At 37.0% G+C, this 25,055-nt stretch overlaps 1 protein-coding gene across 1 annotated transcript; it reads left to right on the top strand.

Annotated features, from left to right (window-relative positions):
- Positions 1-365: 365 nt before the first annotated feature.
- Positions 366-17,181, top strand: slc25a36a (solute carrier family 25 member 36a). Its single transcript, XM_059501474.1, has 7 exons — positions 366-1,176; positions 6,242-6,406; positions 8,310-8,387; positions 11,018-11,118; positions 15,987-16,053; positions 16,395-16,684; positions 16,832-17,181. Exons 1-7 carry the CDS (start codon positions 1,136-1,138, stop codon positions 17,023-17,025), a joined length of 936 nt encoding a protein of 311 aa, XP_059357457.1. The 5' UTR covers positions 366-1,135; the 3' UTR covers positions 17,026-17,181.
- The last annotated feature ends 7,874 nt before the right edge of the window (positions 17,182-25,055 follow it).

The raw sequence follows: 25,055 nt of genomic DNA on the forward strand, positions 1-25,055 counted from the left end.
CATGTCTCACAAAGAGATATATCAAATAAATATTTAATGTTAAATAAATATTGTAGAACTGAGTATAATTATGAAAGAAATAAGGATTAAAACGATTTTTCTATTTTTAATCACTTTGCAAATTTCCTGTTAATTCCAGGTCCTCCATGTTCATGTCAATCATAAAACACAAATGACAAAAAAGTTTTTGTTTTCTTTCTTTCTTTCTGTCTTTTTATATAATTTTTTTTTTTTTTTTTTTTTGAACATATTTAAAAAGTGCAATCTCCTGCTCAAAAAGTTTTAAAAATCAATGTGTTTCATTATCTGAAGGTGGAAAGACATGTCTTTCTTATTAAACTTTATCAGCAACCAAGCCTATATTTTCCATATGAGTGAACCAAGTGCACGTGCAGACCGCAGTGCATAAACTGACAATGGTGTCTCACAATACACCAAAAATAATAACAGCCCACTATATGAATGCCCTCATTCATTCTAGAAATATGACGCTGTAGCCTACTGTTAAACTATCCCCAGTTAGCGTTTCTTGGGCACTATAATAGACAGAATTAAATTCACACTGTAAGCACGTTCAAATGTGTGTCTTAACCTCTGCAAACGAGATAAATCAATATTTACGTTTTATCAATTGGGTGATCATGTGAAATGAGCATGATGGGGCGTCACACCGGGATCTGACCAATAGCGGCTTCTGTTTTGCGGTTGCTGATTGGCTTGTAAATAGAGAGTCTGCTGTCCATCTCCGTCAGCTCCTCGGCAGCCCCTGAATTACAGACACCACCGACTCTACGCGGATTTAGTTCCAGAGAAACGCGTTCTCTGCAACCACAACATCGATATCCAATAGCCATCTGTGTCGTTCAAAAGAAAAGATCGTGATAAAATAAGAACGGACCGGTTATAAGCATAAAAGAGGCGTCTGCGCATATCAGCAGCCGTTAGCGGGCTGAGCTAGCCGCATCGCGCGACGCATCTCGCCCGCGAGACGTCGGGCTGAATAACTGTGCGCTTTATTGTCTTCATCCACATCATTTAAACTGAACGGTACATCGGAATCGCAGCGGGTTCGGCGGAGCTGTCCGGCTCTTGCTCGCACTGCAGGCCTGGGTGTGGGTGCGGAGAATGCTAAAGGATGAGTCAGAGGGACACCCTGGTTCATCTGTTTGCTGGAGGGTGAGTAGCAAGCCTGAGGCAGACTGATCTATCAGAGCTGTCAACATGATGCCTCTCTTTTTTGACATTTATCCGTTATAGTTTGGCTTGATTTAATTTAAAGTGTAATATCAGACACAGCTGCAGAAAACAGGTTCATTCAAAATTGTCGTGAATTAGCTAAGTTAGCTTCTGTCATCACGTCTTCATGCTACAGATGATCGATGCTTGATTTGTGAATGCAAGGTCATGCAACAGATTCAGAATCGCCTCTGGTGTTGTCACAGAATCCACTGGAAGTCTCCGTAATGGCCGTTTTCTGATTTGATGTTTGTTGCTTTGATGCTTTCACTCATGCTTTTTGCCATGCAGATTTCAGATGAGAGACAGGAAAAACTCGAAGCTTCAAGCTAAGTGTGAACCTGAAGCTATACCATTTCCTGTTGCACATCAGAAGTTATGTTGTAGGCCTGTGGTTTCAATTGTCAGTTTGACGCTGGATGTTTGACAGCAATCTCTGTAGTAGTACAGCTATTTTTGACTCCATTCTCATTCCTACATGTCCCTGACTGCTCTTTTGCAGTCTACCAGGTCCATCCAGACTTGTTTTTTTTTTGCTCTTTCTTTGAATCAAAGGTTCCTCTGGCTCACTAATTTTCACAATCAGGAATGTAACCGAGATATGAGGGCAGTATATCTCTCTTTAACAAGCTTATATCTCTGAAGGTCATTTGATGACTCCGACCCTGGAGGGAGATAAGAGGTCTAACAAGAAGCTTATAATGACAATAAAACGTATGCAAAATCCCCTCAAGGGTCATATGAAAACATTGTGTTAAAAGGGTTTTGTCACACAGTGTTGGCGTATCAGAATAGCTGTTGATGAGTTATTTCTATAATGCTTACTGTGAGTAGAGAACAGATCATCTGCCACTGAAAAGACCTGTGTGATAAACCAATCAATTGTTGTGTGATATAGATGATCACTCAGCATTGGAAATGAGATTTGCTTGTCAGTGCAAAGCAATATTTTATTATTTAAATGAGTCAAATAACATTGACTGCTGTTAAATTACAAATAATATTTCATGTTTTTTTTATACATGTAGGGTAAACATATGTAAGGTGCTGTAATTGGATACCATATTTTTTATGTAATTATGTAACTGGCGATTTATTATCCAATACTGAATGATAAATAGTGATATAATATGACAAAAATGATTTAATGCTCCATCATCAATTGAGACCTTTTTTCACCTTATATTGTTTTTTTGTTGTTGTTGTTGTTTTTTACTGTACATTATACATCTTTTGTTTAGCATACACAGATTTATTTGTTTATTTTGTATTTTTTTTTTACATAAGTAGTTTAGGCTCATAGTTAGGGCTGCACAATTAATCAAATTTTTTATCTGGATTACAATTATGGATGCCACAATTACGTAATAGTCCAAAGCGACAATTAATTGTACAAAGTCCAGTTATGTTATTCTGCGTCCTTAAGATACGTTTTTTTTTTCCTTTTCTTTCTACGTTATCTTATGGGTTTTCCCTGTTATTTTAATTTTAGTTTAAGTATGCTATTTTTATTTTTTTTTTATTTAAAGAAGAAATCAATCTGATGTATAGTTGACATTTGAGGCTTAATACTATACTATACTAAACATTTTTCAGTTAGAGTGTTTTCAGCTTATTTTCATGTAAAAATACAGTATGCAGTTGCATCAAACAATTTTGTATATATATCATTTAGAGTAAATTGTGATAATCGTAATTAATAATTGCAGTTACAGTTTCAAGGGAATAATCAACAATTATGACTTTTGTCATAATCGTGCAGCCCTACTCCTAGTAGTGTTCATACTAGTATCTGTTCTTGGCCATCATGTGACAGTTGTGAAAGTTATGTGGCTGTACGAATTTGAAAGTCAGCTGATTCCTAAAGTCAACATGAAATCAAAATAGACAATTAATTTTTTTGTATTGAATATTGCAGTGTTTATTAAATTTGATTTGTGCACATAATTTTTTTGATTCATCACAAAGATAATTTATACCTCCTTTTCATGCTGACTGCTTATTTACACAAATGCATTGTAAGTGGCCAGATAAAAATATTGCACAAAGCAACAAAAAAAAATATATTGTACACATTGTGTTCATGAACATCACCACAAGTGTTACTTGTGTGGGACCCACTAGGCCAGTTTGGTCAGATGACTTTTGATTGGACTACTTTGGTTCAGGTCCTGTTTAAAAGAGACAGGTTACTTTAGCCAAGATTTTTGTTACTTTTCTCATGGGAGTTTCAGCACTTGGAACACTGCTGTGTAAACCTCAAGTCCAAACTCTTTTTTTTTTTGGTGGCGGCTTCAAAACTACTAATCATTGACCAGGGGACTTCACTTTAGTGAAACATTTGCGTTTACCCATTTGATCTTGAATTTCAGAAGAAATTAAATGCAGCTTCTTTCTTTTCTTCCTGGACTACTTCCCCTTTTTTTTTCGAAAACAAATCTCTGCATGTACTATTTTATTTAAAGAGTAGCATTCCGTAAGTATCTGTGAATAATAAAAATCTAGTGGAATTTCTCTAAAAGGCCTCACAGACCATTTTAGTAGGAGTGGTAAATGGGTTTTGCTCGTGAAGTCTGCATGATCATACCTTGGCCAACCATAGAAAGGGAGAGAGAGAGAGAGAGAGTAAGAGAGAGTGATTCTGTAAACCTTAGCAGCAGCAAACCAGAGGGCTTCATATCTGGGACAAAGTTCACAGCTGCTCCCTGCATGTGGGTCATTCTTTTAAAAGGCGGCACAAAAAATAGGCCCTAAAACATGTAGCGTTTAGAACTCAGGAATTTAATACTGAGGTCAGCAGGTTTACTGATATCAGCATTCAGTTCTGTCTTTGTCAACTTTCTGCGCACATAATAAAAGCAGGGAATCTGCTCATGGAGCTTTCTGTTTGATTGACAGGTGTCTTGTCAGAACTTTGACATTTTGTGGCACAATTGTAGGTATCTTATTTGTAAAGTTGATTAGTGAAAACCCATCAAGATTGGAGGAATTGTTTGTGGTTTATTCACTATTTCAGGTAAGTTGTTTTAGGTCTGTGTCCTCTTGTGATTGTGGGTTTAGTCCAGACATAACCTTTGACCTGTTGCATGCTGGGCCCACTTTTGTGCTCCCCGCCCCACTGCTGTATACATGCATACAAGCAAATCCATGATAAACTTGACCCATATGCATTCACAAGTCAATAACATAATGGTGTGTAAATGTAGTTATGTATAATGGTTATGATTTTTATTGAATCAATTAAATTACTAATTTGCATCAACTCTCCAGAATAGAGCCCGACCGATATGGATTTTTGGGGGCCGATGCCGATATTAACTCGAAAAGAGCCGATTTATAAGCCGATATTTTGATTTTAAAAATAATCTGGATATTAGACCCATTTCCTATAATCTGCATTTACACAACATTCAATAGCAAAATATCTGCCTGTTCTATGTATGTGGGCTGTATAAACCATTTTCCAGAATGGACTATGTTAAAAAAAAGCCTTAGATTACAGTCTCAATGACTAAACAATTGCACATCAAAAGTATATATTTTTTAATGATCAAAAAACAGTCTGGTTTTAAACATTTAACACTTTTACTTTCTTCCAGTTGAAGCTGGTTTTAACCGTCTGTGTGTGTACTGTAAATAAATTATAATACTAAAGTTAAAGTATTTGCAGAAGTAGTCCCACACTTTGCTGCTACAGCATTCACCTTTTCCAGCCATCTGTAGGCAGAAAGAGAGACAGAGAAAGAGTAAGCATGTGTATTAATAATATCACCATGTATCATTACTCATGTCATCATTAGAATCATAATAATAATAAACTGGGATCTCCTACATAGGCAAAAATGAGAAATATATATATATATTTTTTTGTCAAGCAATAGGTATTACCTACTTACATTTAACAATATTATTTCAACATTTTCCTGTTATGTCTGTAAAGCTGCTTTGAAAAAATATGTTTAAAAAAAGCGCTTGTTCAGCTCACATTTATTTACATGTCCCCTCTGGTTTAATCATTTCTGACGCACCTACTGTAGTTACTGTAACTACACTATATTTGCTCTCACAGACACATTCACAACAGACCCGTATATCTTCTCCTCTTCTCTTTGTGCAGTCTGAATCAAAACATCGTCTTGCCTACTATTACCGGAAGATTACGGAATCAGTTCGAAGTTGAATGGTTAACGTTAGTGTCATGAACACACCGCTGTAAATTTTGAGAAGAACCACCTTCAAACAAGTTAATAGCAAGCATTTAAGGGGCCTGCTAAAAAGGAAGCTATTAGCGTTAGAGTAACGTAACCAGCCTGAATTCACCAAATTGTTCTCTGGACCTGAGGGTAGCCTCTTCTTCCTTGCTTCTCTCTTAATTCTCATCAGCAGGACTAGCGCTATCGCTCGCTTCTTCTTACAACGGGACAGATACATGTTTGCTGCTGACCGAAAGGAGGAGGAACAGACTATGAAAGAGCTCCCGCTAAACGTTTTTAAAACTCCGCCTACGCCATAGCGCAGCGCAAATCGCGTTGTATCTGAAGGGCAACGCTGAACCCAGCGGCAAGCGCCGTGCATACCGCGTACTGTGTGAAAGGCCCAATTATGCGGTCATTATGTGGGAAACACACCGCAATAGAATAAGAATAAGTTAAACGCTAACGTTATAGTTTGACCTCCTATTAACGTTCGCGCTCTTCCACTGATAAACATGGTATTAGCTTGTGTGTGTGTGTGTGTGTGTGTGTGCGTGCGTGCGCGCGCGTGTGTGTGCTTTAAAATGGTCAGTAGTTTGGGTTAAAATAAAACCAATGCTTTATGCAGCAAGGAGTCAAGGACACATAAAATTGATCAAACATGAAAAAAATACAATGTTAGATTTGTATTACAAATAATTGCTGCTCTTTTAAACTTTCTATTCAACAAATCTAGAAAAATGTACTGTGGTTTTATTTTAAATTAACTGGTACTTATTATTAGGATAATAATATTTACTCTCTGTTTCTAGCTGTGGTGGCACTGTAGGTGCAATACTGACATGTCCTTTGGAGGTGGTGAAGACGAGGCTGCAGTCTTCTTCGGTGACTCTTTACATCTCTGAGGTTCAGCTCAGCACTGTGAATGGGGCCAGTGTGGCCCGCATGTCCCCACCGGGGCCTCTGCACTGTCTCAAGTGAGTACTTCAAAACCCAACCTCGCAAAATCTGCTTTATCACGCTCCAGGGCATATAAACCAGTGTTGTCATGTTTCAAAAACAACACCAGAAAACTGGTAAAAACATTGCAACATTTTAGAAAATTATACTTGGTACCATAAGCACTAAAATATCTCGTTTAAATGATCTTTATGATCAGCAGTATTCAGTTTTCAGTAGTCTTTAAACTTGCAATCAAAACTGTTCTCTGCTCAGTCTCTCTGTGGGTCTCTCTTGCTGACTGTAAATTACAACCACGTGTAGTGACCACATAGACAGGAGTGTCAGAATAATGAAAGAAACATGGATAATGGTTTGAAGGCCAGAATACCTGTATCATCTTATGTTCTGCTAAAATGTTTGCTGACCCGCCATGAAGGGCAGTCAAAATGCTTTTATAACTGTTTTGGCTTTTTGATCCACAATAACAATGTTTTGAGCCAGTTGACAACAATTTCACTTGCCCAGTCATTGCTATCCCATATATTAATTCATCATTTGAATGTGTTTTTATGCCTTTAAACCTAAACATTTGGATTAGGTGAGAGTTTTCCAGTTTCCTAGTTCCAGTGTCCTTTTCCAGTTTCCTAGAATCTTTTTTTTTTTTTTTTAAGTTGTAAACCTAAAAATGTGTCTGTAGCCTATAACTTGTTATACTGAATAATAGTGTTTAATGAATAATCTATGAATGTATTTCTTGTATAAAATCATGTTGCTTAAAATTCTGGAAAAGGCTTTGTACAGACATTCACATTAACCTGTGGTCATGAATTGAATAAATGATGGTGTTATATACTAAATTTAAACATTTTATGTTCTGAATTTGGTTTGTTTCTAATTTTCGGCCCTTTGAGACTAGTCTAACTGTGAGAGTGCTCTGCATGCCACAGTTGGTAGTATTTTGCTAATCTGACAAAATGTTGCAATGCTATGGTTTCTGGGTGTAGCCTTGCTGTCTCCAGAATTGGAATCACTTTTTTGGCCTCCGGCAAGCAGTGTTATTCATGCCGATTGTATTACTCCAGAATCAGAGCAAAGAAGTTTGAAAAGTAGGTCAGGAGAAAATCAGTTACAGATGCAGGGTTTTTTTTTTTTTTTTTTTTTTAACAAACTTATGAAAGAGGAATTCTAAAATAATCTGAGCATGTCCATTTCTGAAGGAAAAACATTAACTTTCACCTAGTTAGTATAATACTGGTGAGCACAACTCCTTCCTCCAGATTTGTAACCTTTTTGTTGGTGTGTCTTAATTACATTTTCAGAGATCTATTTTTAAAAATGACTTCTGTTTGTGTAATTTACACAGTCATGTCAACCCTCTACGGACACCTTGGCAGTTGAATTGCCATTGGCTAGTAGTTTTTTTAGTTTACTCGTCAGACTGCTATTTATATATATATATATATATATATATATCATATAGTCAGAGAGTGTTTGATGAGTGAAAATATATCTGCTAAACTTTCACTTAGCCTCCAACTCACACACTGGTGAGTAAAATCTGATAACTTATTAGCCATTGGCTAATATTAGACATAATTTAGTCGCCCAGGTAAATATTTAGTCACATATGTGAGTGATTTACTCGCAACGTAGAGGGTTGCATGTGGGCAGTTACACTCAGCAGACAGCACTGATTAAGGTACAGCTAGGCATTTTTTCTCTCAATTGCCTGCTGTGTCTTAAACCCCTCAGTTGTTCTGGATAACTTATCGAAGATGGTGAAGCAAATGATGAATGTCATGGTAACAACATGTTGTTAAATCTTGCACCTATTGTCATAATGAAAGGGTGCTAGCATCCACTGTGCTTTCACATAGGCACTGCAGTGGATTCTTCTCCTTTTACATATTCTGTTGTAACTTTCTCTCTCTTCCTCAGGTTAATACTGGAGAAAGAAGGTCCTCGCTCACTCTTTAGGGGGCTGGGGCCCAACTTGGTGGGAGTGGCTCCATCCAGGTATGACCCATATACAAAACACATATGCTATATAGTGCAACAGTGCCCATCCACTTCAGTGGCCAAAAGTATTTACTTCATTTATTGTTCCCATAGGGATTTTAAAATATCCACAAAGCACAATACAAAGTTGGATTTTAACCAAAAACGTTTTTAAAAATCAGGCAAAAAGACTGGTCCTAGACTGTGTACTTAACATATTTAATGATGGAAAGAGTCCAATCCCATGAAGCATTTCAAATGACAAAAAACAAACAAACACAGACAATATATTTGGTTTATTGCAAAATATGCATATACAATTAAGTAGTTTGAGAGTGTCTGACTACTATGTCAGTTGCTAAAGGGTTTCTGTTCAGCTTTTTGCTTGTTTTGATTCTCTGATTTGTAAACATGTAGTAATATAGTATTTTAACTGGAACTCCACTGTTAAATATGATTATTTAAAAGCTAAGTTGAAATAATGTGGACTGATAGTTTCAACAAAAGCAAATGCCATTAGTTAACAACCTCATAGCTAATTTGTAATTCTGTCTTTAAGGTTTAAGTTATTATTTTTACTTCTGGAACCTAACTATATATCTCTATTAGCTACAACATGCTTTTTATTGCTGTGTGTGTCTGTAAAAAAAAAAAAAAGATTATAGCAATAGATTATAGAAATCAGAGTTTGCAAGCGTATCCGTTAGAAACTATTAGCTAGAACTTTAATTTTCTGTCACAAACTTACGTGTTTGACTTATCAGCTGTTTTTGTTTCAGCCTTGAAATAATAAACATTTGTTTCTGGATTTGTGGTCCTCGCTGTTTCCTGTTGGGATTTGCTTTAGTTCCTCACTGCAGTCAAGATGGAAAAGAAAAAAATATTGTTTTTCCCCCTCAGACTGTTACATAAGGGGCCCGTTGGTCATGTCTCATTGCTCTAATCTAAGTGTATCATCAACACTGGATCATGTCACTGTCTTATTATGGACTAAACTGACTATGGGCCTTCGGTCACACTGTTCACTTAGTTCTTGACAGCTAAGAGCTTGTAACTAAACTGTAGTGTGGATCCTATAGTGCTCGATTCTATGATCTACTAATCTATAGCACTCGATTAATAAGTTCCAAAACCTAGTGAACTATGAATGCAGCATTTTACAAAAGTAAAGATACTATGCTTAGTAGTGTTTGTTGACTATGATCACATCTCTATATGCTATAGAGACTAGCAGCTCTCATGCCCTCATTCACTTGAGATTTATGTCTGTACAGTTTAATCGCATTTAAATTGGTATGTGGGATGGTGTTGCAACTAAGCCACTTAAAATGTCTGTATTTCAGTGTTTGCACACTTTTTATGCTGCAGGAGGTGTGTGTGTCTCCATCTGTGCATGTGTTTCTCAGCATTCCCGTCCTGTTTGTCCTCTACCATCACAGCTGGAATGGCTGCCTCGTGACTGTTTGCGTTATGTGAATATTAAATGCATACGTATGTAAAGAATAAGGCTTGGTATTTGCTTATGCTCACGTACTGATATTAACTATACCCTTTAGATTGTAAACCATAATTAATTCCAGTTTTTAGATTAATCTGATTTGCGATTATGTAACATCCTCCCGTGAAGGTCACGTTATTTCATTCAGCTGGCCAAATTATGCCGTTCACTGTAATACAGCATCATGCTGGCAGGATTGGCAGATATTTAGGCCGCGTTTTGATTGGTTGTCACTCAAATGTGGAAGGATGCTGATTGGTTGTCATTTTGAAGAGGCGAGAGGAAGCATGTGTTTATAAGCATCTCTTCAGGAAACAAATGCCTGCTTGGCTTGTTGGCAGGTTGCTCAGTGAGACCTTAAAATTTGCTCTTGTTGTGTACGTGCAAGAATTATATAACCTAGATTAAAATAAAAAAAATAAAGATAAACCCTCAGTGAGAGGCTTAAATCCTACATCAGAAAAAATTATTGAAATAATCTTGGTTAATTTTCTTTCTTTCTTTTTTTTTTTCTGTGTTTCAGCATTAGCCCTGTCTAGGAAAATAAATCTGGTAGCTAATTCAGGACTTGTGATATGATGAGCATGGTATACTTTTGCCACATCACCTTAAATAGCTTTGTAATGTTTTGTTTTGTTTTGTTTTGTTAGAAACTGTAATAATTAGGATAATGTACTGTCAGCCCTGAACCGTCCCTTAAAATATTAATGAAAATAGCATAACCATAGAAATAGCTGTATTATTATTTTTTTTTCTATGCTTTTTTTGTGTTTTGTTTTCTGTTGTGTTGCTGTGTTTTGTTTTGTTTTTTTGTTTTGTCTCGTTTGGTTTGGTTTTTGTTTGTTTGTATCTGGTTTTGTTTTTTTTTTGTTATTAATGTAAATAACATAACCATAGAAATAATGTTAGTTTTTCTTGTTTTGTTTAGTTTTGTTAAAAAACTGTGTAGTGAGGGGGATAATAATGTACATTCAGGCTTAGCTCTACCCAAAAATATATTCATGTGAAAACATATCTAAAAAATATGTTCTCGCTATAAGTAAATACATCGTTTTGTTTTTTTGTTTTTTTTTTCTACTTCCGATACATTAGTCAGATGTAACAGAACATCAAAACCAATTAATGTTGTTAATTCCTGTTTTGTCCACAGAGCCATTTATTTTGCTGCCTACTCCACATCCAAAGAGAAGCTGAACAATGTTTTTGATCCTGACTCCACACAGGTGCACATGCTGTCAGCTGGTTTAGCAGGTAAGAGTCACCACTACATCTTTCATGTAAATGCATTTTTGACTTAAGTTTGCAATAGCTTTTTTTGTTGTTGTTGTATTTCACACACTAAACTAAAATGATACCTCTTAGTGTGCACAAACCAGAGATTGCATCATTGGGGTGTTTATAACCAATGTTTGTCAGTCGCTTTTGTTTTTTATGACAGCCTTTTTACAATAAAATGCTTTGTCCTAGTGACCATCTAGTACAAATGGGAGAATTTAGCCATGGTGTTTTGGGTTACCTTTTTCAAGGTATGACAGCATTTAGACCGAAAGCACAATTTGAAGACTTTCAGGATAAACATTTTCTCAGACATTCGGTATTTGAAGCTAATCCTATTAACAGTGAATATTTGTCTGTCAAACAGTTCAAAAATTCAGTTATAAAAAGTAGACTACATGGAAAGAAAAGTGAAAAATACACATTTAAAATTTAATAAAATAAATAAATCAATTTTAGAGCATTTCTAAAACAAACAGACTCACTTTCAAGCATGTTATATCTGCTTGAAAGCTTGTTATCTGTATTGCAAAAAAGGTCCTCAAAGTTTGGGTTGTGCTTTCCTTTCCCAGTTTCTTTTTTTTCCTTTTTTGTTTCCTTCTACCGTTTGAGGGCTGGAGGACATAAGTCATTACATGCCAGTGTGCTACTAAACAGTCTGGCTTCACACGCTGTCTGTGCTGTGTGTAGTAGCGGTCGCTAGCAGGGCGCTACGCTAACATGTAGAGTGCCATGCGCGGTGGGCAGCGGTCCTCGCGACTGACACGGGCGGGATCGGGACGGCTCAGGTAGTCACGTCTCTACTCACCGGTATGATCATGATTCTCCTAATGATAATGATTATTAATATTGATGATTTTTATTTAAATTAATGTAGCCACTGTAGCTGGCTTGCAGTTCTTTTTTTTTAACCTCCTTGTGATTACACAGTTTTGACACATGGCCCCCTTGCCAGCCTGTAACCCACTGTAAAGGTAAATTCAGTGAAAAACTTCATGCACTTCTTTTTTTTTTTTTCATTTAATATCAATCCTGAATGCTAACCTTGTCATTCAATTGCAGTATATGTAGGTTGTGCTATTTTGTGAGACAGGAAAGCGCATTTGTCGCAACATAAACATTCCTAGTATGTTCTGTCTGTGCTGAAGGTAAGAGAAGGAGGGCCACACGGCCTGATAAACTTATCTTGCAGCACACATAGCCCTTACGTTACAAAGTGGTTAAATATAGGTCCCAGAAGGCTTTCAATGGAAAATTTGCATCCGAATAAGGAACAGGCTTATAAAATATTCATTACATGTTCCACTCTCTCCAAAGCACAGGTGATTTGTTTTTGTTTTTTTCATTTTCTTAATGGCTCTTTGTAGCAGCATCCGTTTACAGTTGCCACTAGCTCAGTTCCTGCAACCTGATGCATTGTCATGTATGGCCCACACATTGTTCATCATTGTGGTTAGGTTATGACGGAATCATATAAATCATAAAAGTCAAAGCAAGGCCTCTATTTACCACTTCAGGCTGCTGAAGAATCAAATGGTGCAGTAACACAGAGCAGTCCAAACTCTGCATTAAATATCAATTTAGTTTAAACCTGAACATTACATTTCTGAAAAGTGTTAAACTAAATGATATTAGAAATAAACTAACATTCAAACATTCTTTTATTCAACAAGATATGCATTAAGCTGATCAAAAATTACATTTTCACAGATTTCCAGTTGATCACAGCGTTTTATGTTTTCAATATTTCTAATAATAAGAGATATTTCTTAAGCACAAAATCTGCATATTAGACTGAATACTGTTCTGAAGGATGTGGCACTGAAGTCTGTGTAATGGTTGCTGAGAATTCACCTTTGCCATCACAGGAATAAATTAGCATTTAAAAAAGTGTATATATATATATATATATATATGTTATTTAAAATACAAAGTTAAAAAAAATAATGATTTTATATAGTAATATTTTACAATACTGCTGTTTTCACTGTATTTTAGATTTTTAAAAAGGTGTTTATAAGACACTCAAATTGTTATCCTAAGATAGATAGATAGATAGATAGATAGATAGATAGATAGATAGATAGATAGATAGATAGATAGATAGATAGATAGATAGATATAATCCTTCTATCCTATTTGTGATTAAATGCTAGTTATTTCAGACATTATTCGTTTTATGTTGGAAAAAAATTCCTCTGCAATATTCACCAACATATTTAACATTTAATTTTGTGCAATTAGTATTTTCAAATAGCAATCTTACCAGAATGTAACCCGCTTCAAAATTGTGCTCAGCAGTGATTTTGCCAACAGAAATGACAAGGTTAGCATTGGACTCTTACATGCACTGCCTCTGACCCTCCTTAAAGTTATTGTTGATATAAACTTTGATCCTAGTTTGATTTTATAGCTGTTTATATGACCCAGCATTGATCTGAAGCTCAGATGTGATCAAGAGAAATAGTGTTACTTGAGAAAGATCAGCTTTATATTTAAAATGAAAACACTGGTCTAATGATGTCCTTTAAAACTCAAAAATTCACTTTCATCTCGCTCTGTCTTGCTCTGTCTCTCTCTAACTCTCTTACCATCTTTCTCCGTCTATCCATTCAAAAAGAAGGGAAAATGAAAGCACTCTCTTAAATGTTTGGGATGGAAAGGTCATTGTTTGATGTAATTGGTGGGCGGGGCTTGGTTGGGGAGGTGGGAGGGATTTAATGGGAGGTGGGCAGGGTTTATTGTCGTGTTCCACTCCCTCATGGGTTTGACTTGACTCTGAGGGGCATGTGGACTCCTGCTTGTGACTGTGGTACAGAAAAGCCTGTGTCTATTTTAGGCCTTTACTGTAGCTTTCACCCTGCGTGAGGGTCTGTGAGCCAGCCTGCTCTGCCCCCCATATCTGCAGGCTTCGTCCTGCAGCTGTGAGGAGAGGAGCTTTGCCCCTCCCCTGTGAGTACTCGTCAGAGACATACTCTCTCTCTCTCTCTGTCTCTCTTACTCTCTTGTACCGATCTGTCATCCCCCCTCCCTTCACCAGTCAGTTGCTTTAGGTCTCTTACCCTCTCTAGAGCTTCTACTCTAGCTCAGCTCTAGCTCAAACTTCTTTTGGTTTGTTTAGCCTAAGAAAACACTGACTATTTACACAGTGTACTGTTAGAAATGCACATGAATATTGTCATCTCCAATTGCCATTGTCTTATGCTCTCTTTTATTTTTGTTTTTTGTTTTGGGATATTTTGTGCACCCACAACACAGAGTACAGGCTTTGTGCTTCATTTTGCTGCAGTTGAATAGATAAACTAATTGTTCCCAATAACATCAGGCAGAATATTTAGCTGTTGCTTTTAATGCTTTTTAATGCTAGCACACATAATAGATGTAGGTCACCCAAATATGAAAAGGTTTTGAATTTTTTTTTTTTTTCACTCACCCTCAGGCCATCCAAGATGGAGATTTTTCATTGGAACAAATTAGTAAAAATATAGCATTAAATCTTGTTCACCAATAAATCCTCTGCAGTGAATGGGTGCCGTCAGAATGAGTACAAACAGCTGATTAAAAACATTGCAATAATCCAAGTAATCCACACAACTCAGTCCATGATTTAACATCTTGTGAAGTGAAAAGCTGCATGTTTGTAAGAAACAAATTTTTACTTCAAACCATTGTTTGTTGTGCTCCATCCATGATATTGCTTTCTCCAGTGAAAAAGTCATCTAGTCTGAATCAGGAGAGAAATATGCACAAATCAAGCACCATTATCAAAAGTAAACAAATATGTCTTTGTTTACAAGATGTTAATTGATGGACAGAAGTCATGTGGATTACTCGTGGATTATTGGGATGTTTTTATCAGCTGTTTGAACTCTCATTCTGATGGCACCCATTCACCACAGAGAATCCATTTGTGAACAAGTGATGTAATGCTACATTTCTCCAAATCCATTCCCATAAAAATCTAATTCCTCTGTATCTTAATGGCCTGTGGGTGATTTAAATTTTGTTCATTTTTAGTTGAACTATTTCTTTAAATCTCTTAAAACACACATGTAATCTTATTGCATACACATACCTTAACAGCAAACATAAAAATAAATTCAGCCATTGTTGTGCTAATGTAATTAACTAATAATTTGTCATATCACACCGTCTTGCCAGTATAGTACTCGCATGGCATGCATTTCAACAATCACAGCGGTGGTATAATTCATTGCCCATGCTGTGAAAAACAATAATTCGCCTAAAGTAAATAACATAATGATTTGACTGCTGTTATGTAACTGAAAAGTGGTTCTTTTAACTCTTTTCTAAAGATATTTTATTATTAAAATTTAGCTTCTACTCGATCCATAAAATGCTGTTTAATTCAGTGATGATAGGACTAAATATTTAAGAAGTAAATCTACATTGGTTTCAGAGTCCTGTTATAGATGAGAAGCTGCTTAATGCTTTAGTTAAAAGGCCTTATTTACTGCTGTGGCCACTCTAAGATGTGTTTATGGCTCTTACCTGAAAATAGTGCCAAGTGCCTAGTGGATCTGTAATGGTATTTCCGACATTCGATAGTAATCGCTGTTAATGATGCTGGGCATTCCTGAAGAGAACATGTAGTCAATATCACACTGTTGGTGTTTGAGATTGGTATGATTATACCGAAAAGGATTCAGATTACAGGCCATAAGCATATTTTACAGATGTCCACGGCACTTCTCTGAAGTGTGGAGTTTCTTTAGGGAAAGTTTGTCTGTTTTAGAGTCATTAGACCTGCTGAATGTCCTGTGCTCTGAGTTATTCTGACAATATCACTTCCAAGCCTGATCTGGAACACCTCTTTTTCCCAGGGTTCACTGCCATTACAGCAACCAACCCGATCTGGCTTATAAAGACTCGATTGCAGCTCGATGCCAGGTAATACTATATGCTGTACACTATCATTCAAAAGTTTAGAGTTGGTAAGATTTTTGTCATGACAATTGAAAAAAGTTTATAAGGCTCATAAAGGCTGGTCAAAAATACAGTATAAAAAATACAAAATAAAAACATTGTGAAATATAATTATAATTTAAAATGACTGTTTTCTAATTAAATGTCTTTTATCCTGTTATGGCAGTGCAGAATTTTAACAGCCATTACTCCAGTGTTCAGTGTTACATGATCATTTAAAGCATTATATATTTTAGGGGACATTGAAGGAGGGAATATTATAACCAGATTTCTGACATTTATCATACGTGTTTGTCTTTCCCCAGGAACCGTGGAGAACGGCGTATGAGTGCATTTGAGTGTGTGCGGCGGGTCTATCAGTCAGATGGGTTACGGGGATTCTACAGGGGCATGTCTGCTTCTTATGCTGGCATATCAGAGACTGTCATCCACTTTGTCATCTATGAAAGCATTAAACGCAAACTCATTGAGTCCAAGGCCAACGCTAACATGGATGATGAAGATGAATCTGTAAAAGATGCTTCGGACTTTGTCGGAATGATGCTGGCTGCTGCCACATCCAAGACTTGCGCCACCTCAATTGCTTATCCTCACGGTGAGTACTATTTTTATTTTTTCATAATAGTTATGCATTTTTTTTTTTTTTTCATTTTTGTTTGTTTATTTGTTTTTCAAATGTTGTTTCTCTGACAAATAACTTTTTGTTAACTTGTTTTCTCTCTCTTTCTCTCTTCCATGACAGAGGTTATTCGTACCAGACTACGTGAGGAGGGCAGCAAGTATCGTTCGTTCTTCCAAACTCTAAATATGGTGTTCCGGGAGGAGGGTTACAGAGCACTGTACCGAGGCCTCACTACTCATCTGGTCCGACAGATCCCTAATACTGCTATAATGATGTGCACCTATGAGCTGGTGGTCTACCTGCTCAATGGTTAACAGACGGAGAGATAACAGGAAAGAGAGGGAGAGAGACGAACAGGGTTGAGAAAGCTAAAGCTAGATGGAGACCGAGAGAGAAGATTGTCCCAGGCTTAGACCAAAGGAAGTAGAACAAATCCTAGAAACGCATTGTCAACCCAGACCCCCAAAGGGGACTATAGTCTCTGAGAAACAGAGTCGAGAGTGTTTCAAAAAAGTATGAGCGATGGTTAACAGATACGCTAAAGCTGTCTGTCCATTTCTTTCAAAATGTTTTACGAAAAGTCAGTTTTGAAAGGACAATCAAAGAGGGGAATGCTTGAAGAAAAACAAAAGCCTGAATTAGCTGGGGAAAAAAAGCTCTTTCAAAAGAAAAAAAAACAAACAAACCCATCAAGATCTGAAATAACAAGGTATTTTAAGGAAAAGAAAAGCAGCAAAAGAAAGTGTTTTTCAAATGTGGCATATTATACTGTAAAGTACTGTGCTACTGTAAAAGATGTTTTTCTTATTTCACCATTTCATAAAGGATGACGTTCTGCCTTTCCAGAGTTTGTTAATTCAAGCATTCTCCTCCAAAGGTCACCTTTCACTCTTTCCAAACTGGCAGATGGTTGTCTGCGCACAAATGTCCATTTGCTGTCGTTGAATTGACGGTCACATGCTTCAAACTGAAGTGTTTCTTCGTTAGGTTCGTGTTAAGTTTAACCATACTTATTTTGTGTGTGTTTTATATCATACCGTTGTCCTAATATCAGTATAGTACATACTTTGGGGTGGTGTTTTTGAATTGGGAGATTTTGTCCTGCTTGTGTCACTGGGCCTTTTTGAACTGAGATGGAGCGTTCTCGAGTTTATCGCCACCGTTCACTGCTACAGAGCCTCTACTTGAATCCCAGGTGTCGGAGAGAGCCAGAGATGAATTTACTGATGGCTAAATGGTAGTGGCTAATCCTATCCCTTAGCATGTTGCCTACAAACAACATGCCACGTCATGACGCTATTATTCGTCGTAAGGCAATAGTCATTTTTCCACTTTTGAGTGGGAATACAAGCTGCAGAATTGTTCCCACCCTACAGATTCCTCTTAATAGTGGCTTCTGACTGACCGTTTATGCACTTTGTGGCCTGTCTAGGCTTGCGCAAAACTTTTTTTTTTGTTTTTTTTTCTCTGGAACAATTTTGATCTTGTATTGTAAAACATAGTATTACTATGTAAACAAGACAGTGTTTTGCTGAACAGTTCCCTTTGGAAGTTTTTGTACAGTTCAGTGTACTAAACTTTTAGTGAAGGATATTGTTGTATGTGTATATACTGTATGTATGCATATCAAATATCCAGTGTTCATAACTTAAGTTCTCTGATTATGCAGTAGTATTATTTGAATGTCTGCATTTGTTTGATAGATTTATCGCAGAAGGATGTTGCGAAACTCATTTGGTTGAATGTTATCTTTTTTTTTTTAATGCATTTTATATCAATTTTTTTTTTTATCACTCCTCATTCTGGCCCTGGACTCGTTGCTTGAAAAGGAGTCACAATTTTTTTTTTTTTTTAAAGGTTTTTTCATCTCGCTTGTTTGTTTACATTACTGTTGTTTGTACTTTCACACCCTCATGATATGAAGGATCTCAAAACTGTTCATGTTAGTGATTAAGACGTTATCCACATCATTTTCACAGACAGTTCGTTACCAACATGTTGGCTTAAAATTATCCTTTGATTTAATCATATTAAGCCTCATGTTAGTAGATCCCATTCAGAGCCTCTTATGGTCCTGTAAGTATCTTTTTTTTTTTTTCAAGCAGAAAATACATGGTTTTGACAGCATCCATAATTCATAAACAGAAGTAATGTGTTTTAAAGTAAAGCAATTGTGTTTTAATGCATTTCAATGTCTTTTCTGTCTAGTTCAAGTCCATTTTGGTTTCAAAGTCATCGATATCTGTAATGCTGCTAATGAAGCTCTGGAATACTGCTCATCACCACACATTGGATTTCATTACTCATAATACACACAACATCATCAGATATTATGCAATTAATGCTGGACTCTCGACACAACTAATGTGATCTCAATCTGCGATTTGCTATATATTGTTCTAATTGATAAACAAAAGCATTTGTTTTTGCAGAACAGGCGTGATGTTTTAGTGTAATTAGATGTTATCATTGATGGATTAGTAAAATTAGTGCATAAATAGTTGTGTTGTATCTAAAGTCGTAATGCCCTTGTGTTAGAATGTGATCTCTTGCAAACATGCATGCATGATGCTCTAAGTTTGCATTCAACAAATGCACTTCATGGTCTCACAGAGACTTTAATGGCATTACAAAGAAATTAACATTTTCAGAAAGTGAATGTTAGAATATTTAGGTGTCAATATTGGACTGAGTGGACAGACTTGAACATTCTATTAACTGAGCCTAACCGATTGACAGAAATATTAAACACGGTGGTCTAGATTAATCATTTTATCTTCATTTCATGTTTTATGGCATATTCAGCAATTGTCATGTGTGGTGTCTGTATTGCGCGGTCTAACATGACCAACACTAACAAACTGTATGTCAATACCAGTTTCATTTTTCTTTTTTTCTTTTGTTTTCTTTTTTTTTTTTTTTAAGTCTAGTTGATTTTACGGTAAATGTGGCCTATTCTTTGATGGTTATGTGATTTATCATACCTCTTTTTGTACAAACTATCAATAAAAACAATGGAAAACCCATGTTGTATCTAATGTCTTTTTAAAGCTAGTTTCAATAGACCAAAAATAAAAATCTAAACTGGATTTGTTGACATCAGATGAAGATACTATGGTGACCAACAAACACTGATGTAATATTTTCTTTAATCTTTGAATATAGTACATCAATACATATTTGAATACACCAATACATATTTTACAAATATTTAAAATAACTTAAATATTTGAAAATATTTCTACAAAGCTACAGTTTCCAGATACCAGTCTTCAGTGTCACATGATTCCTCAGAAATCATTATAATATGAAAAACATTATTATTATTTTATAATTGGGTAGACATATATTTTGTGGAAACTGATGCATTTTTTTTTTCTTTATTGAATAGATTTTAGATTTCAAATAGAAGTCTTACACATTTATTTAAAATGTATTAACTCTCACTTTTGATTTACCAGATTAATGCATTCTCACTGAATACAATTATTACTGTTATTATTACTGTTATTACTGACTCGAAACGGTAGTGTGTAGATAAAAATGTTATTCGTATCATCTCTGGTGCTGTTGTTATTCGTCTGTGCTGCCAGACGATGGCAGCAAAGCCTAAAAATAAGTATGTTGACTATGTTGATACTGTATGCCCACAGCCACATGACCATGACCAAAATCGGCGTTATTAATTTACTGGTTTGTTGTTTTACATAAAAGAGAACCAAATTTATCAAATTCCAAAGACATTACTTGTTTAATTTCAGGACTGTAACAAATCAGTTCACATCACAATTAAAAATGCCCTTGTTGAACTGCTCAGGTTACTCAGTCAATGCATATAGGAGAATACACTCCAACATCATGCAAACAAAAACCTTTAGTTGCCACAACAGACTGGCAAACAGCTGTGCAAACATGACTGCAGAACACCTTGACATAAAGCTATGTGTGTATGTGTTTGTCTGTACGTTGAGAACAGAGTGAGAGAAAATAGTGTGTATGGCTTTAATCCATGTAGGTAGGAGTGACTAATGACCTGAGTTAATAATTTATAAGAGATATGCCACTTCTTCCTCAATCATACTACTATAATAGAGTTGTGACGTTCGCGAACGAACCGATTCTTTTGAACGGCTCATAAACATGAACGATGGGAGGGAGCCGAGTCGCGGCTGGAGGGGAGCCGTTCTTTCTGTCGTTCTTTTTTCCTATGCGTGTTTCACACAGATGCACACAAATGAGCTCCTCCGCGAGACTGAACAGTTATAGGGGGAGGGGCGCACCCAGCGCAGGCCAACCCTTTATAGAGCATCACAGTCCCGCCCACAGCCCGAGAGAGCTTTGGTGCCGGAAGTAAATTTCCCATTCATTTCTCCCATTGACTTTCGGAAAAATCCGTGTCTAAAGAGTTTTAGAGCATGTGTGAGGATAACCAGCTACGGCTGAACTCATAAGCATATAACATATCATTTTGAGTGAAAAAATTAAGAGAAAATCCAAAAAAAGTCAAAAGTACAAGACATATTTGTACACATATTTGTACATATTTTCATTTCGAGCGCAGGAACTACTTATCCCATAAACCACTGCGCCTCATTGAATTCGACTGAAGCCACAACCGCGAACGAGCCTTTTGAGCGACTTCCAAACATTCTTTTACTGTCTATGCTTCCAAATCTGATGACGGCCGCTCGCGCGAACTTTTTCCTCCAGTGAATTTTATTTTATATAGTGAATGTGCAGTAATAGCAATTCTTTCAGTATTAATCGTGTAAATAAATAGTGTTTTATATAGGTATTGTGTATTGATTTTTATATTTATCATCGTGTAATTTATATTGTGTGCGTGTGTGAAAGTGGTTAACATGGTGCAGTGCTTTGTACCTGACTGCAATCACCGCTCAGTCGTCAACACATGTCGTTGCGATTACACAAATGTTCAGTAAATGCACAAAAAGGTATGCCTAGGCTAAATATTGTTTTGACAGTGGCATTATAAAATGCTTGATATGACTCGTACCACATGAAGGCTACATTAGCCTTGCTAAAGTGGACGATAATGCTAACTAACGTTACCAACCTCCCTGCAAAACTCTCATGGCAGCCAAGGAGATCATGATTGCACTGATAAGTCTACCGTGCAAAAACGCAACACAGGATTTATTTTATTTTATTTTTTTATTAACGATCTTCGGTCTTCACGGACCTTCGCGGGGTTTAACCAGACAGTTACACGAGCTCCACCAATCAGATGCATCACTGTGGGATTGTGGGATTGTTCAGGATTGTGGGTAATGAAGTACTTAGCCAAGACATCGCGAATAAAAGGCATTTATATCAAAACAAGGTTAGTGCCCCATGATCCTTTTGCGTTTATATGAGCATATACTATCGCTTAGTACAGCCGTAGCTGGTTTTAAGTCTACCATGCATGTATGGTTACGTTTTTATGGCTTATACCCCAAATGTCAATGCAGAAATTGCATTGAATTTTTACTTCCGGCACCAGCTGTGGGCGGGACTGTGATGCTCTATTGCTTCTGTAGCTCAATACAATGGAAATCCTCCATTTGGTTTAACATCAGACATTGATTTCCACTTTCTTTTCTCGACAGAAAGGTCTATTTCAAGTTAATTTGCATGGTCGGATACCACTGAAGGTGTCAGTCACGACTCACGCAACAAGCACTGTCATATGTTCACGAGGCAAAACCAAATGCCATCAAACGCATGCTTTACTGGTGTTCAGGTCACAGGCAGATTACATCACATCAACCACCCGTGCAAATCACATCACGTGACTTAAATACCCTCTCCCCAAGCATAGGAACCAATGAATGCACATCATGAATTACACATTATCCCGATACACCACATTACCTCCCCCATTAAAACCCATACACCACATTCAAAAACACCACATTAGTTCAAATTCTCAATTTCTAAAACGCTGTGGCAATTTAATAGTCCGTTTAGAGCGACACAGACCCACTGGACATGGAACCAGAGGTTCGAAAGGTATCTCAGAGTCAAAAGTACCTACTGACGTTCCAGCAAATCCAGAATCTTGATCATTGGGGTCAGCATATTGGGCTTGATCATTGGGGTCAGCATATTGAGCTTGATCATTGGGGTCAGCATATTGAGCAGTCTCCTTCTCATTCTGTGGCATTGGAAACTCTGAGGACGAAGTGTGTGGTCTCAGTTGGTCACCATGCCGACTATACACAGTATCCGATATCGGATCACGTACTTTGTGCGAAACAGGTCCTGTCTGTTGTGTAATCACTCCAGATAGCCACTTCGGATCTCCTCCCACTGTACTTCGCAGGAAAACAGAATCATCCACAGCAAAGGATCTCTCTCTTGCCCGATAATCATGTTGATTTTTCTGCAAATACTGTTTTCTGCGAACAGTTTCATGAATGTTTGGTTTCAGGAAGTCCAACCTGGTGCGAATGTGTCTCTTTAAAAATAAATCAGAAGGTGACTGACCTGTGGTACAATTAGGCGTTGTGCGATATTGCGATAAAAATAAAGATAGTCTATCATCAATGCACATTTGTTCATTAGACAATTTCTTCATACCCATCTTAAACGTCTGGACATATCTTTCTGCCAATCCATTGGTTGCTGGGTGTTTTGGTGCACTCCTGGTATGCATAATACCATTCTGCTTCACAAATCTTTGGAATTCCTCAGAAGTAAAAGTAGTTGCATTGTCAGTCACTATTTGTTCAGGTAATCCATATGCAGCAAACAATCTCTTCAATCTGGTAATTGTAGCTTGAGAAGTAATCTGTGGCATACGAAAAACTTCTAACCACTTAGAATGAGCATCAACAATGATCATAAACATGTTGTTCAGGAAAGGACCAGCAAAATCAACATGCAACCTTTTCCAACACTCACCCGGGAATTCCCATGGATGAAGAGGGACGTGACTTGGCATTCTTTGTTCTTGTTGACAGATTTGACACTCTTTGCAAACTCTTTCTATATCCGTATCAATTTTTGGCCACCACACATATTTACGAGTCAGAGCTTTCATTTTAACAATCCCAGGGTGTCCTGAGTGAATTTCATGTAACACTGGTTTTCGAAATTTGAATGGTTCAATCACTTGTGTGCCCCATAACAGACATCCCTGTTCCACTGATAGTTCATCTCTTTTTGCATAGAATACTTTCAAAGCATCTGACACTTCCATTGGCCAACCTTCCATGACATAACGGAAAACTTTAGAAAGTTCTTGATCTGTTCTTGTCATTCTGGCAATCTGTGCTGCATTTAGAGGGGCTTCTTGAAGATGGTTTGTCAAAAGAGTGTTGATATTTGCTGAAATGGCTTCTGTTCCTACATCCGTAATTTCAGGTAATGGAATTCGTGACAAACCATCTGCATTTCCATGACTTTCTGCCTTGCGATACATGATATGATAATCATATGCCGACAAAATTATAGCCCACCGCTGAATGCGAGCGGCAGCCATCATTGGGAAGTGCTTATGTTCACCAGAGTCACTAATGGTCTATGATCAGTTATCAAATTAAAGGATCTTCCCCAAAGATATTGATGGAATTTTTTTACTCCATAAATCACACTCAATGCTTCCTTCTCAATCTGTGAATATTTCTTTTCAGCAGGTGACAAAGTACGTGAAGCATATGCAATGGGATGTTCCTCACCATTTGGCATGATGTGCTGAATCACTGCACCAATTCCATAAGCAGAGGCATCACATGCTAAAGTCAAAGGCAATTGCGGATCATAATGTACCAACACTTTGTCACTGGTGAGCAGTTCTTTACACCTGTTGAAAGCACCTTGTTCTTTTTTTTCCCAGCACCAAGCAACTTGTTCTTTCAACAGTCTATACAATGGTGCCAACACCGTGCTCTGATGTGGTACAGAACGTCCATAATAATTTACCAGGCCTAAAAAGGCTCGCAGTTCCTTCACATTTGAGGGTGCTGGTGCATCTTGAATAGCTCTCACCTTGTCTTTCGTTGGATACACTCCTTTTTCATCGATCACATGGCCCAGGTATTCAATTCGTGTTTGTCCCCACTCACACTTACATTCCTTCACTCTTAAGCCTGAGTCTTGCAGACGCTGTAAGACTTTGCAAAGGTTTGTTAGATGTTCTTGCTCATCTTGACCTGTGATCAACAAATCATCCAAATACACAATCACTTTCAAATCTTTCATCAAATGTTCCATTATCCGTTGGAAAATTGAAGGGGCTGAACAGATGCCAAAAGCAAGACGATTATACACATATAATCCCTTGTGGGTGTTGATTGTCGTTTACTTCTTAGAATCATTATCCAGTAAGACCTGTTGA

Source organism: Carassius carassius, chromosome 20, assembly GCF_963082965.1.
Source record: "Carassius carassius chromosome 20, fCarCar2.1, whole genome shotgun sequence".
Taxonomy (NCBI): domain Eukaryota; kingdom Metazoa; phylum Chordata; class Actinopteri; order Cypriniformes; family Cyprinidae; genus Carassius; species Carassius carassius.